General features: G+C 34.4%; 1 protein-coding gene across 5 annotated transcripts in view; it reads left to right on the top strand.

Annotated features, from left to right (window-relative positions):
* The window catches only part of CCDC102B (coiled-coil domain containing 102B), a 252400-nt gene that overhangs the window by 43891 nt on the left and 192750 nt on the right, over window positions 1-15759 (top strand). For all 5 annotated transcript variants that reach the window (XM_029216583.1, XM_029216610.1, XM_029216577.1 and 2 more), the window contains exons 2-4: window positions 289-910; window positions 2471-2691; window positions 11067-11175. In XM_029216583.1, the coding sequence (XP_029072416.1) occupies window positions 305-910; window positions 2471-2691; window positions 11067-11175 (936 nt within the window). In that variant the 5' untranslated portion in view covers window positions 289-304. The remainder of the gene's footprint in view (window positions 1-288; window positions 911-2470; window positions 2692-11066; window positions 11176-15759) is intronic.

The following is a 15759-nucleotide window of genomic DNA, read 5'->3' as shown; positions in this document are numbered from 1 at the left end:
ATATTACGTGAAAAGAATTGGATTTGTTAAAATCACGTCCTGTGCTATCCCCAGTTGCATCTTTATATATTTATTTGTATTCGTTTGGCAAAATTAAATGTGAATGATTTCTGTTTCTTTGAGGATAATTACAAATGCATAAAATCCTCTCTATTTTTACAGTGGGAAGAAAAATATACAATGTTGAGAAGATGCATTGTTTTTATCACTTTCTGTTTTAAATGTCGGTCTTGCTCTTATAATTGCAGAGGAAATTCAAATGCAATTATGTTCTCTGTCTTTTTTTAGGCCTAAAAAGATAAATATGAATTTAGATTCCATTCATCGGTTAATTGAAGAAACACAAATCTTCCAGATGCAGCAGTCATCAGTTAAACCACCGTGTGACCTGGGGGCACCTGCCTCATCCTGCAGGGACACCTGTAGCTCCTGTTTGCCCCTTTGTGCGCTGCAATCTCATGCCGCTCACAACTCCCATGCTCATCCCTGCAACATCAACGACTGGGGCATTTGTGAAGAACTTCGCCTGCGGGAACTGGAGGAGGTCAAGGCCAGAGCTGCTCAGATGGAGAAGACCATGCGATGGTGGTCAGACTGCACGGCCAACTGGAGAGAAAAGTGGAGTAAAGTTCGAGCTGAAAGGAACAGCGCCAGGGAGGAAGGAAGACAACTCAGAATAAAATTAGAGATGACCATGAAGGAATTGAGTGCCTTGAAAAAAAAGCAAAGTTTGTCACATCAAAAAGAAGTCTTGGAAGCTAGAGTCACCCAGGACCGGAAGCTTCCTAGTTTCATAGAAGTGTCCTATGCACAGAGAGACCCCTTTCAAATTGGTTCCAAAACGTGTGAGTCCATCAGAGAGTGCTTGGGAAAGAGAGAATATCCTACCAAGGAGAACATAAATAGTAAGGTCAGAAAAAAATCCAGAGGCATCTAGAGGTTATGTGCATATTTGAATGCTGTATATAGTAATGGGGAGGGAAGAGAAAATAGCAAAACCAGTGGTGACTGTATTTGTTTGTTTAGGCTGCCAGAACTAAGTACCCCAGACTGAGTGGCTTTAGCGACAGAAATTTATTTTCTCACCGTTCTGGAGGCTACAAGTCTGAGATCTAGGTGTCAGCAGGGCTGGTTTCTGCTGAGGCCTTCCTCCTTGGCTTATAGATGGCGGTCTTCTCCCTGTGTCTTCACATCACCTTTTCTCTCTGTGCGTGTCTGTGTCCAAATTTCCTCTTCTTCTTTTTTTTTTTAAATTTATTTTATTGAGGTATAGTTGATTTACAATGTTGTGTTAATTTCTACTGTATTGCAAAGTGATTCAGTTATACACATAAATATATTGTTTTTCATATTATTTTCTATTACAGGATATTGAATATAGTTCCCTGTGCTGTACAATAGGACCTTGTTGTTTATCCATCCTATATATATATGAGTTTGCATCTCCTCTTCTTATAAGGATACCATCACTAGGCCCACCCTGATAACCCTCATTTTAACTTAATTGCCTTTTTAAAGACCCTGTCTCCAAATATAGTCACATTCTGAGGTACTGGGGGTTGGGGTGTGTAGACTTCAACATATGGGTTTTAGGGAAGACACGATTCAGTCCATATTACTGATATTACTAGTATTTTTAGCCAAAGAAAAACCCCAGCATTTTTTTATGTTAAAAGAAGATATTTAGAGAGATTTCTCTCCATTTACCCTAATAAGCGACTCTTAAATTATCCATGCAGTAGTTTAAAACATTTCCCAAGGTTTGGGACTCTGGCCTCACAATTAATTCCTGTAAAATGGGTACCATAGGGAAATACCTTTAGGGAATACTTCACACTACCCACTTTTGGAATTTCTTGGTATATTTGGAATCTTGAAATTTCTGAGCATTCTGCACGTAACAAAAGTTTGTAAACTTTAATCTAGCCGTGCATACACTTATCTGTTGATGAACCACCCCCCATATATATTTTTAAATCTGACAAATATTATTAACAACTCATGGAACATACTTTGGGAAACTTTAGGAATTCATATTATCTCTTTAAATAGTTTGTATTATTTACCCTTTATATTATTACCCCTTTCTATTTAATTCCATCTCTGAAAACATAAAATCAATTAATATCTTGCTTTTCTATAATTCCGTCTAAAATGTTAAGCTTTTCATGATGTATGGAGTGTATGTTAGATATAACATATTCCACTGTAAATGGAAAATTTTAAGAGACCGCAGGGAAATTTATTTTATTAGAATATGGTAGAACATTGAAAGGAAAAAAAGCCAAAAATATATAAGTTAAAGTTTGTCCATATAACACTATTAGAGAATGATAAATAAATGAAAATATGAATTTGATGCTGAATCGTAACATTTTATTTCCTTTCAAAAATGTTTTCTTCATGATTTTTCTACATTGGATTTTAAAATTCAACAATAATAATTGTTTTGTTTTTTTTTTTCTTTCAGGAAGAAGGTTTGATTATTGACCCATTAAAATTAAATGAAGAGGTGAAACTCAATCTCGATTGTCCTGATTTATTCAAGAATGGTGGTTCTGAAAACCGTACAGTGAGACCTGGATTAAGACTGCAGGCAATAAATCTGCCTCTGGAGAATGGAGTTCCTGAAATTTCAGCTTTGCAGGTGAATTTGGATGAGTTCCAAAAAATCTTATGGAAAGAAAGAGAGTAAGTACTAATTATCGTCTTCCTTAACCAAGTCTGTTTTTCAAACTTCTTAAAATTGTTAAGTCTCTTAAACTAGCCATCTGCTAATGTATTTTACCTATGACTAGTCATTAAGTACTAATATTTGAAAAATGAGTTTGAATTTTATATTCATTTTTTGAATTTTGAAAAATAAGTTATAACAGGTTCATTTTTATCATTTTTTTTTATCATAACCTTGTTCTCATCTTCTCTGGTAGATCACCCTCATTATATTTGAATTATTAATGTTTATGATTAAAATAACCTGTGTATTATCTAACTTTTACAGCATTCATAGATTTCAGTGAGTCAATAAAAATGAATAGATACGTTAATATTCATAAGGGAAAACTCACAATTTTGTGAGGTACTGATTACAGAAAAAGATGCTTTATTCATTGACCATTTATAGTAGAGAGGAAGGAGAACTAGACTTGATTAAATCACCTGGACATTCATCTTGCTTCTGACATACTCTAGCTATACGATATTGGGTTAGTAAAGGGTGTGCTATTGTCAACTTTGTAAAAATATGGGCAGTGATACCTGTGTTCCAATGATCTATTGTTTTATAACAAGTTCACAAATGATGATTATTATTGAGACAACAATCACCACGTATTCTGTTCATGAATCTTGAGCATGGATTTATACGGACAGCTCATCTGTTGCTACATGTGACCTCAGCTGGGATGGCTCCAAGGCCGAGGGTGACTTTAGGTGTGGGGGGCAGTGTAGAATTATCTGAAATCTCACTTACTCCCATATCTGGCAGCTGATCTTTTTTCTCATCTGGGATCTCAGTTGGAACATCTGTATATAGCCTATCTGTGTGGCCACTTGGCTAACACACGGCATAATGGCTTGGTTGAAAGTGAACATCTGTCAAGCACAGAGAGAAATAAATGGTATTTTAATGACCTGGCTTTAAAAGTCACATAGCATCACTTCTTCCCTCTTCACTGGATTCTTATGAGGATCAAACACAATGTCTGGGAAAGTGGCCACTAATATGAATTACTCAATATGGGGTTTTTTTTGTTGTTCCCTCATGATCACCCTAGAAACTAATAAGTGGAATATTTGATGTACTTTAAAATGTGTTCCCCAAATCTGAAAATAATTATTTTTCTAGCTCTTTAGTTATAAGACTCTGAATGGGCAGAATAAAAAAAAAAACTGGGAGTGATGTATATTATCACTAAGTATGAATATAATTATATATTATATAATGGTTTTAATTTCCCTGGTTTACATGGATTGAAACAGTGATAAATATGCACACAAACCTTTCACCAGTACTATAAGCTCTTTATCTGCCAATCCTTTTCTGTCAGCCACAAGTCCTCTGAAATTTATTCCTACCACTAATTCCCTTTTTCAGATTCTTTGCCTTACCTCACCACATGCACAGATTGTGATAATACACATATCTGTGTAGAGAATAAATATTTATTATTCTACCATCAATTGTAAATTCCTAACAGAGGCAATCAACCTTAGTAGAAAAGAGAATAAAATTGAATGCCTGCACCCATATTAACAATTAATTTTCTCTGGAACTACAGGTCTCAGTCAAGTTCTAAGCTCTGGGCTTCATTTCTTGAAGGATTTAACTTTTTAGTGGTTATAGACTTCTCTCCAACCCACTCACAATGCTACTTCACCTACATAACATAATAGGAGCAATGTGAAAGCGCTGTTTCCTGCATGTAAACTCCCCAAAGTACCAGTTTTAATGATACACATGTGTGTCTTTACACTCTCACTTCTACACATGTACATGTACATATATATCTGACTTCCTTGGAATAAATGAACAATCCCCATAGTATTAAGTCCCCCAGTTCTCAGCAAATTCAGCATATAAACAAAAGACAGGCCGAAGAATAAGGGGGAAACGGGGCCTTTGATTCCATTTTGCTTTCTCACGCTCCTCTTTAAGAAGCAGTCCCACGGGTATGATATGTCCATGAATTAACATTAGCCTGCAATCCACGTGAGGCCATGGCAAAGCCTTTTTTTCTATCACAAGAGAATGTTTCCCAAGGATACAGTGTATACTTTTACTATAAATCTGTCTAATCTTTTAAATCCTTCCTCCTGGAATCTCAGTGAGTGGGTGGCTGGAGTTGAGAAGATGTGAATATAATTTTTTCTATGTTCCCAGCTAGTGGGAAACTTCTCTTGACTAGAGCACAGGAATCAACCTAGAGAACTCAGGGAATCATTTCCGCCATTGACTGACTAGAACCCCCTCATCTAAATCACTAAAGTTTATCTATTATTTGTATTATTCATACTGTTCAGTTTGATGAATAATTACCCAGTATCTGGAAGCTGCTCATGTACTGAGAATTTGTATATTTCTGATCTCTTAAAAACACCGACCTTCCCAGGTAGGAAATTTGAGATGAGGGCAGGAAGACTGATCCTCGTACAGAGCTAGGTGTACCTAAGCATTTAGGAAGAGGAACTTTGGCAATATTACGTCTTAAGTAAGAGAGATGATGAGGTAAAATATTTGATGTGCTGTTTTAGCCTTTAGAATTAGTTCTAAAGTTAAACTGCAGATGGCACCTGCATCCCTTACAAAATGTTAGCTTTCTGTCAATGTGAGCTTTAATCGCCCTTTCAATTTTATTTTCTTAATTTGTTTCTATATAAGAAGAGCAGTATGCTTCAATTATTTTTCTTTGCTTCATTAAATGTTATGTTTTTTTTCTCAATAAAATGAGATTTTAAATCTTGGTGAGATAGTACAGCCAACTGAAAATGCTCCAATGATTAGCATGAGAAAGAAATCTATATATCTGGTTGTGAATATTCCTCAAGACAATGAAAAAATTGCATGCAAGTCTGGTTACTATTATTTAATGTAATATTGTTAAAGAATAGAAAGTCAGATCTACTTTACTTATTTATTCACTGTTACTAATGGGCTATACAGTAAGCTTATAACTGACAAATAAAATTTGTACATATTTAAGGTATACAACATGATGTTTTGATGCATATACATACTTGGAAATGATTACCATAATCAAGCTAATTAACACACCCATCACTTCACATAGTTATTATTTTTGTGTGTGGTAAGAACACTTATGATCTACTCTCTTAGCAAATGTCAAGTATACAGTACCATGTTGTTCACTATAGTCGTCATGCTGTACATTCATCTTTTTTTTTTTTTTGCTACTGAGTTGTATGAGTTCCTTTTATATATTTTGGATATTAACCCCAGTGTGGTGTGCAAATAATTCCTCCATTCCATAGGTTATCTTTTCATCTTGTTAATTGTTTCTTTTGCCGTGCAGAAGCTTTCTAGTTTGCTGTAGTCCCACTTATTTATTTTTGCGTTTTTGGTACCTGTGCTTTTGATGTAGAATCAAAATAATCTTTGCCATTACTAATATTCAGGAGCTTTCCCCTTATGTTTTCTTCTAGGTGTTTTACATTTCAGGTCTTAAATTAAGGTCTTTAATCCATTTCAAGTTAATTTTTGTGTATTTTTACAATTTCTATTTTACTCTAAAGTATGTTTGTGTTTGGGCAGTCCTGTACCTCATGAGAGAGTCTATCTCTCTGTGTAGACTAGTAAGCACTAGTAATTCTCTACCTCAGTCTCCTTTGCAGTTAGGGTGCAGACGGTTGACATAGGAACAGCTATTCAAATGTAGCCACCTAGTTGTTTTAGCATAAATTAATCCTCCAAGGAGATGAGAGCACCAGCATCCATCCTGGTGAGGGGAGAAGGCAGTGGCAGTAGCTACATCTTGTTTTCAGAGGCAGCAGCAGCCTCAAGTCTCTGGTGACATCATCCCAAGACTCGAGTTGAGGGGATGTTGAGGTCATGCTGTGATGTCTGTACCTAAATGGTGGCCCCAAGAAAGTGCTGATGGGAAGATTTCTATGGCTTTATCTTTGGTATTTCTGACTGCCGGTTCCCAATTTGCTTCACTGGCTCTCCCAGAGAGTCTTTGTGCTATTAATGTCTTCTATTTAAATTAGCTATTTTGAGTATATTTGTTTGTTGGACACATAATTGATATCAGGAGAATGTACAGGCAACAGGCAGTGGGGTCTTCATTGGGCCGGTTCTGTGACATGAGACGGGTCTTGTTCCTGGCTGCATAGCCTTGTCCAAGCCCTGGCCTCTGGTTCTCCTGGGTGTCTCTGAGATTAACAGTATTCTTTAAAGTCATCTCTTTTCTAATTAAATTAACTATATATGGCTTTGGCTATTTGCTGAAAATGCTGAAAGGTGATGAAAATGAAAAATATTGAAATATGTTACAGCTGAAATATGTAGTTATAAATAGTGAAATCATGAAATGATAAATAGGTTGCTTATTAAAAGTATACTTGTAAAAAATTTTGTTATTCATCATTTAATACTAACTCTAAATTTTAGACTAATGAAAAAATGGATATCTAGATGTTATTACAAGTTAATTATTTTTGTCTGGCAAAAAAATTTGACATTAATAGACCTCTAAGAAAATACTGACTAGATATTTTACAATGAAATTTCACACAGTTCAAAAATGATTAATATTTATTACCAGAAAGTAATGTTTAGGAATTTTTATCTCTGAAAAAAATTTTGATTAATCTTCCTGTCTAGATGTTTAAAATTTATGCCCATTTATTATGGGATCATTATGGGATGATTAACAAAGTATCAAAAGATTGCATAGAAATATAATCATATCTTTTCATAAAAATCATTTTGGTTCATACACTACTTTTTAGATCCTGCAAATATTATACATTTTAGCAATCTGATTTTTAAAAGTTTATATCATCATATTAAAATACTATATTTTTTCTGAGCTTTGTCTTAGTAATTTTTTTTAAAGAATCTGTGCATAAAATATGCAATATCCTTTAGAGTAAATTAGGGGTTTTTTTTGCCTTCTTGTAGTTCAAACAATATGATAGTTTAAATTTCAATTATAAATGTAAGTATAATTAATCAATTCTGAAAATCTCTCTAACATGGAGAATAAATTGATTAGGCCAGAAAATTAAGGATTTAAAGAGTGCCCTCTGCTGCATAAATTTAAGTGTGCACAGTCCTTATGTCCTAATGCTTGAAACAAATAGTCACAATTTTTTTTTATAAAGCTATGCTGAAAAACACCCAAGCATCACATTGCTATTAAATAAATTTTTATGAATTGCCTGTTCTCTCACTTCTCTAAATTGTACCATTTTACAGAATGAAATACATAATTTTCTTTCACTAAACTAATAAATATCAGTTATTTTATTTAAGATGCATTCGTAAAGAGAGAAATAATGCTATATTTTAAATGTGACTAATCTGCCTTAAATAAAGAATACAAATGGTTAACTATTCATGTTAATATGCTTTTCAAAATTATTTTCATTTCATGAACTGGCCTTGAATACTTAGTCTAGATGTAATCTACATATAATTATATCTTTAGACTAAATCCATACTTATATGTAACTAAAAGTTTAATATAATTTGCAATGTTCTTTTTGAACTTCTTATAAAACCCCTGAGGGCATAGTTGCCACAGTAATTCTGATGACAATTTCGAGGATCAACATTTATTCTACAGTAATTATAAATCATTTTTATGTTAATATGAGCTTTTTTGCTAACATTATCATTTGATTTATTAGAGTGTAATGTTAAAAGCTGACACTGATGTCTCAACATGTATAATTTTGAATTTGTAAATTTAAAAATGTAGACTTTTCTCAAATTTTCAAGTATAATTTTTATATTAATCTATTTATAAATAATTCTCAAAATTAATTTTGAGAAAATGTTCTCAATGTATGCTTCATTACACAAATGTATTTGATCAATATCCTTTAATAAAATTATTTTATTAATTTAAGATAGTCCTTTCACTGATGAAAACATTGTCATGTTCTACTCATGTAATTCTAATAAATTAAAATTATAAATATGGTGATTCTTAAGTATTTCAATGAAGTCACAAACAATACAATTTTATTATATTTTTCAACTTAAATTTACAGGTTAAAGTCAATACTAAATTTCTTTTAAATATTCAAAAATACCTTATCATCCAAAACTTTAAAACCTGAATGCCAAATACATAACATATTTTAATATACAATGGCTTTTATGTATTTTTTCTATATTTAACACAAAATGTTACTATTTGGCAATTTGTTCCCAATTTCTATATTTAATCCTATTCTTAAAATCTCAAACACAGTCACTAAGAGCAAAAATCATATCATGGTAAGCAACTGGGGTGTCATCGGCTGGCTAAATTTACTTATCTATCAGAATTTTTGGCTGCGGTTGTTAATCTGGACCTGTGGACATCCGTAGGAGTGTTCTGAAGAACCTATTCAGCCTTTTTCTTTGTTCATTGTAATATACGTACTGTGTTAATAAGGGATTCCAAATTAGAGTCCTATAAATAGTGCTGGTGTCTTTTGCAACTTAAGTCTTTTGAGGTGAAGTTAAGCTGTAACAAATTCTTTTATTACCTCTTTCAACTTTATGGCTTGATTCATGCAAATATTATTATGTAACCCCTTAATGGGCTGCTTATGCATCGATTGGATTAAACTAGTATATTTATGGCCTAATTCTATTTCAAATTCTTTGCATACTATTGCTACCTAGAAGATTCATATTTCTTATAAATAAGGAAATGGCATTCAATTTTGATTCTGGACGCATCTTCTAGCTCTGTGAATATGTCCCAAGATCTTTCTAGCAGCGTTATCACTGAAATAGATCTGTGTGTGTATTAGCTAATTATAAATACAGTAAGACTGTAACTAACAACTACAGAATCTTAGAGGCATGTAACAATCAGAAGTTATTTAGTTGGAGTCTGTGAGCCACTGGAGGTTGGTTAATCTGGACAGGGCTCTGCAGGGAAAACTCAGCTGTGATTCATGGCTCTTATCTTCCCCTGGGAGCAGTGGGCCTGCACAGGTATGTATTTCTCATAGTCATGGCCAAAATGTAAGTGAGTAAGCCCAGTTACACAAACACTTTTTAAGTCTTTGGCCACATCGTGCCTAATAGCATCCCATTGGTAATGTCAGGCACATTTTCTATGTCCAAGGCACAGCAAGTGACAATTTCATCTTGTGTTTCACCACTAAATAACATGTATCACTATTTTTCTGGCTTGTTATGTTTTCTTTCCAGCCCCTGTCCACCATATGACCCCTAAATTAGGTCTACATATTTTTCATTTTTGTTGTTGCAGCATCCCCTTTTAAGTATCATTTCCTGTATCAGCTATCTTTTGCTGCATAAAATAATAATAATAATTCAGTAGCTTAAGACAACAAAGTATTTTGCCTGGCTGGATGCAAGGTCAGCTGACCTCCACTGGACCAGCTGGGCTTGGCTCCTTGGTAAGGTTGAGCTCAGATCTACTTCATATGTTTATTTGGGGACAGAAGTTCCCGCGGGGGGTAGGGGGAGACTCTTTTCACAGTGACGGCTGAGGGATAAAAGAAGCCTAATCACACAAATTCTTTTCAGATTTCTGTAATCTGTCACATCAGATAATATCCCATTGTCAAAGCCTAGAATCCAGGGATGGGGAAAGCAACTCTGTCCATGGAAGGAGAGGAAAGAGAATGAGTATTTTTAACAATAATCTACCACAGAGATGAGGACTGACCATTTGCAAAGGTGGATATATGCTAGTTACCACCAGAAATAAACAATTATTTTCAGTGACTCACTCTAATAGATGTGTGGGCATGGAAAAAATAAATCAGTGATGAGATATTAAAGAATTAAAGATTTTCATCCAAGTTCTGTCACTTATTCTACAAATAGAGAAATTAATTTCAATTATTTTAAATAATTTAAATAGAGGTCCCAGTGAAACTGCTTTATTAAAACAGATATAAAGTATTTTTATATCTCCAACAAATGACTGATTTCTTAAATGGTTATGTGGGCTCCTTGGTATTCTCTGTCATATCAAACAATTCTTCATTCATATACAGGCACGATATGAAGTTGGATAAAAACCATGTTAAAATTAGAAACATATATATATCCTCCCCTGTAAGGAAACAATATGAATAAGAAGCATTGAAAGAAATGAGTGAATAATTCAGGAGACAGCAGGCAGAAAGTCAATTATTTTAATACTGGCAAAGCCGAATTACATGTGTTTAAACTACTGTAAACCAACTTTTATTCAATATTTTTAATAAGCTGAAAAAAGTTTTCTGTCATGACAATGATCATATACAAATATAAAAAATTAGGAAAATAGAAAATCTAAAATTGAATGCATTCCTAAAATTATTTTAAAATTGTAAGTCTATTTTGCTTTTAATTCTCTATTTAGAATGCGCTTATCTTTGGAAAAAGAAATAGAACGGCTGGAGTCAGCTTTGTCTGTGTGGAAATGGAAGTATGAAGAACTGAAAGAATCAAAGGCAAAAAGTCTGAAAGAGGTAGGGAGACGCGTGATGGAGAGGAAGCAACTGACTGTTTTCTCTGTTCCGATGTGTAACCTGGTGGGCAGAAGACTGAGTAGACAAGAGGAAAGGAGGTTAAAAGATTGAATTCCCTCTATAAAAGGAATATTTGAACTCACGTATTAATAGTGGACTCAGTCAAACTCAAGCCATAAGAAATCTTGTTCTAAATAACACATGTTTTTAATGATCAACCACATGACACAATTAACTATCCATTCCAGGCACATGTGAGGGGACGGACAGCCTAAGATGCCATCATATCATAACATCTATAATAAACAACTTTATCTTACTCTTTTATAAAGCATTCTGAAAATATTAATTTATCTTAAGTGTATTTAGGTTCTTTTCACATTGACATTATGGTTACTCAGAATCAGCCATTAGCCTTTATACATTTCCTTTGCACTTTCATCAATAAAATGCTGTCATGAACACTTTCCATGATTTATTAATATTCATTATTTAAATAATATTAATTGTGTGTATTTTGTGTACTAAAGCACTATGCTAGGTAAGTATGTGGGGTAGAATAATGAGCAAAGCAAATCAAAGAAAAATACTGAGCAAAAATAATGACAAGCTAAATGCTCTCCAATGAGTTAGCATTTAGTTCATCTGTGTGCTATATACATACATACATATATACACACATACAAACTGTACATGTGTTGACAGCTGTCGAAAGAAGCTGCATATCGAAATCAGTTATGTAATCATGCCTTAGTCTAAAGCACTCCTCCATCAGTTGTTTAAAAAGTGGGAAGCAGCATTCCTCTTTGTCTATGAAATTCCATACGAATGTTGTTTCAGCTTTGTTTCCAGCAAGTGATAAAGTGTAGAGTCATTGACTCAAGTTTGTAGAAATCCCATGAGGGAATATTCAAGAACCTTAGTTGCCAGCACTTGCCTTATTTATGGGTCACAGGCAGACATCCTGATGTTCATAGAGCATAGTAATCATCATGCAGAGGTTCAGAACTAGTCGACGATGTCAACCCTGCGGACCACTGAGATTTGAAAAGAGGGAGGGACTTCCCTGGCAGTCCAGTGGTTAAGACTCCATGCTTACACTGCAGGGACACAGGTTTGATCTCTGGTCGGGGAACTAAGATCCTGCATGGCCCACAGCACAGGCCAAAAAAAAAGAAGCTGTTCCTCAGCTTTAGGAAACTGTTGAGTATTGCTCAAAAGGAGCTGCTTCCCCTCTCCTTTCACCTTATATTCTCTTCATTCCATAGCTAGAATTGAAAAATGACATCTACATTGAAAACATACAAGAAACAAAGTCAGTAAATGAAAAGAGGGAGAGAGTTTCCTAATACCCTTAAACAAATATCTCCTGCCTAAAAATCATTTATTAACAGAAGGTAATTTCAGTGAGAACCACAGAAGGTTAGTTTGGGAATATTTTTCGATGAGGGGTAATTTAAACAAAGCTAACAAGCTAGATAAAGTTTATTTCTGCTTTATAAGTTCATGTTATATTGTCAGAGTGTTTTTGTTTCCAGCTTACACTGTGGGCATGTATGTAGTGTATGCGTGAACACACACATGCATTTGTGATGGATTCATCATATTTATATTCACAGGTACCTAACTGAACGTGGTCTCTGGGTGTGAGCACTGACAGTAAATTAATGTTCTACAGGAACAATATCTCATAACACAAAAACCGTGTTATGCTTACAGTGTAGGTGTGTTTGTCTTATAACGAGTTTTAAATTTGATTGAGAAAACTAATATTGAAGATAGAACTGGTCTTCAATTTAATTAAAATCATGCATTTACAATCTCTTGCCACTAATGGGCAGTGCAGACTTGATAACATCAATTTAACATTTCCAAAGCAGCTGTTTTTGAAAAAAGTCATGGTTTTCAGTTGGTTTACAAAACGATATGTATATTTTAAAATGTTTAATGTTTTCTATTCAAAGATGATATTTTGGAGTATCAAATTGGAAAATGTCTACTTTAAATTGCTTAAGAAAGCTTTATAGACGAGAAAAAATAAAATCAACGTAGCATTTTACAGTGTAAATTGGGTCTATATTTTGACACCCATGCAGAAGTATATATTAATACATATGTGACCCTTCAACTAGATAAAATGATAGGGCTTTTAGGGGCTTCCCTGGTGGTGCAGTGGTTGAGAGTCCGCCTGCCGATTCAGGCGACACGGGTTCGTGCCCCTGTCGGGGAAGATCCCACATGCTGCAGAGCGGCTGGGCCCGTGAGCTATGGCCGCTGAGCCTGCGCGTCCAGAGCCTGTGCTCCGCAACGGGAGAGGCCACAACAGTGAGAGGCCCGCGTACCACAAAAAAATAAAAAATAAAAAAAAAAAAATAATAATAATAGGGCTTTTGGAACAAAGGAAACTTCAAGACTGTTACGGAAAATTTGTTTAAATATTTGAACTTTTGAATGTATGTTTCAGTTAGATGAACTACAACTTTGAACTTTGAAGAAAAGTGACAATGAATGAAAGAAAGAGTTTTTATTGTAGATGATGGAAAGTTAATTTAACAGAGATTTTTAAAATATTGTTTGAATTATTTATATGGGATTATTTTTAAAAAATATTTCTTTCCACTTCCTAAAGGGGGTTTATGATATTCATAGAGCCTTTGGAAGTCATGTGGCATAAACATATATTTAAGTTATTTTTATAAAACATTATGGAATGTTTAAAAAAATTTTTAGACAATAAATAAAAATAGTCACATGTAATTTTTATATATTCTTTGTTTAATTGTTTTATAATAGATTATAAGAGGACAATAATCTTATGGTACATTTAGAAAGGTCATTGTACAGTAATTAAAGTGTAAAATATTTTAAATTCCCATAAGTTGATTGACAATCAGAAAAAGTTATTATGATACATCCTCTGGACCTTCCCATGAATTCTCCTTTCTTATTCCACTTCTCAACAATTCTGATAAATGACCTTTTCTTTCACTGTAGCTCTTCATCTATGAAAATTTTTGAATACCGTGTAATTCTTTTTTAGATACATGAAACTTACAAACAAATACACGCGTGGCTAAAAACTGGCTGCTGGAATATTTAGCAATTTTTAGAGCTGGAAACAGATGTGCTTAATAGAGCAGAATTTTTAAAAATGTATTTGGAAGTCTGGTGTGCTTTAGAGGGAGATCTTTCTTAAATTACTGACATTTAGAGAAGAGTAAATATGAGAATTTAATTGCAAAATTGAATAGGTATTTAAAATGCAACCAAGACGATGAGCGACAGAGATGGTTATATTCAAAATGCTGTTCCCATGCTGAATCTAATACTTAGTCAGCTTTTCCTCTGCACGTCTGTAAATATTGATTTGGAATTAGATTATGAATTCCAAGAGTGCTGTAATGACAAGTTTTATGAAATCTCATGATCTAGAGAATCAAATATTCAGATAAGTAACATTGATTACAAATAAGTATGGTACCTTGCTTTAACAATAAATGACTGATTCTTTTCATAATGGAAGATTATTTTTACCATATGTGGAGAAAACTGCTAGCATTTTAAAATTGGTCTCAAGCTAAAAAAATGAAATGGCAACTTTTTAATCTTCCTTTGAAAATTTTGTGTTTTTACCTGGTATCTTTTTAAGGATTTTATTTAGAAATCTTTTACCTTTTTGTGATAATAGCGACATTTCTAGTAGTTTATAATTTACAGCGTTCCTTTACGAATATTTTATAAATATTTGTATGAAGTACTTAGGGAGACACAGGCTTCATGGGGCCTCTTTATGGTACTAATAGCTGACATTGAAGCCTTATCTGAAACGCCTCAAAACACCTTTCTAATTTGAGGGAAATAGAAGGTTAGAATTATGAGTTATCTGTAGCTAAAATTCTATACTGATACCTTCACTTTAAAAAAGGTTGTGTCAAGTGGGAGCTACTCTACCCACATAAAGAGAGGGTCCTTGAAGATACTTAGTTGAAATAGGTATATGGTAGAGTATGGGTACAGTTGTTAGCTCGAAGCTAATTTCAAAGCTGTCTCATATTGCTATTTTTGTGACTTAAAGGAACTACTCCCTAGAAATAACCCAGAACATTAATGTAGGTTGTCAATTCTAACTCCTCCCCTCCCCTCACCCAGGCGGAGTCATCCTGTCTCCTCCTCTTGCCCTCTCTTCTAGGTTCCTTGCCCAGCACTGTTGACCTATTCACTTGTCCACCCAGCAAGCAGGGTGACAGCTCTCAAAATGTAAACTGGATCATAAAAACACTTCAGTGACTTCCCGCTATCCAGGTCCAGCTGGCTAAGCCACCTGATGTCGACAGTTTAGTGGATGCCCGGTAATAATACCCCTCTTTCCACCCCAACTGCTCTAAAAGGCAATGCCGCAAATTCCAGCAGACAGTACCCAGCAGTGAACTATTTTTGATGCATATACATTCCCTACCTGTGTTTGGAGTCCAGCCTTCTCCTTCTGTCACTGACTCCGCTGTGCCCTGAGCTCTCAGAGGTCATTTAGCTGGACAGTCTGCATCAGACCAGAGATTAGACACAGGAGAGAATGGGGGTGGGGGT

Source organism: Monodon monoceros, unplaced genomic scaffold (assembly GCF_005190385.1).
Source record: "Monodon monoceros isolate NGI ecotype Baffin Bay Population unplaced genomic scaffold, NGI_Narwhal_1 Super_Scaffold_1, whole genome shotgun sequence".
Taxonomy (NCBI): Eukaryota; Metazoa; Chordata; class Mammalia; order Artiodactyla; family Monodontidae; genus Monodon; species Monodon monoceros.
The sequence above is the reverse complement of the archived record's forward strand: the minus strand, read 5'-3'. Positions and strand labels throughout refer to the sequence as shown.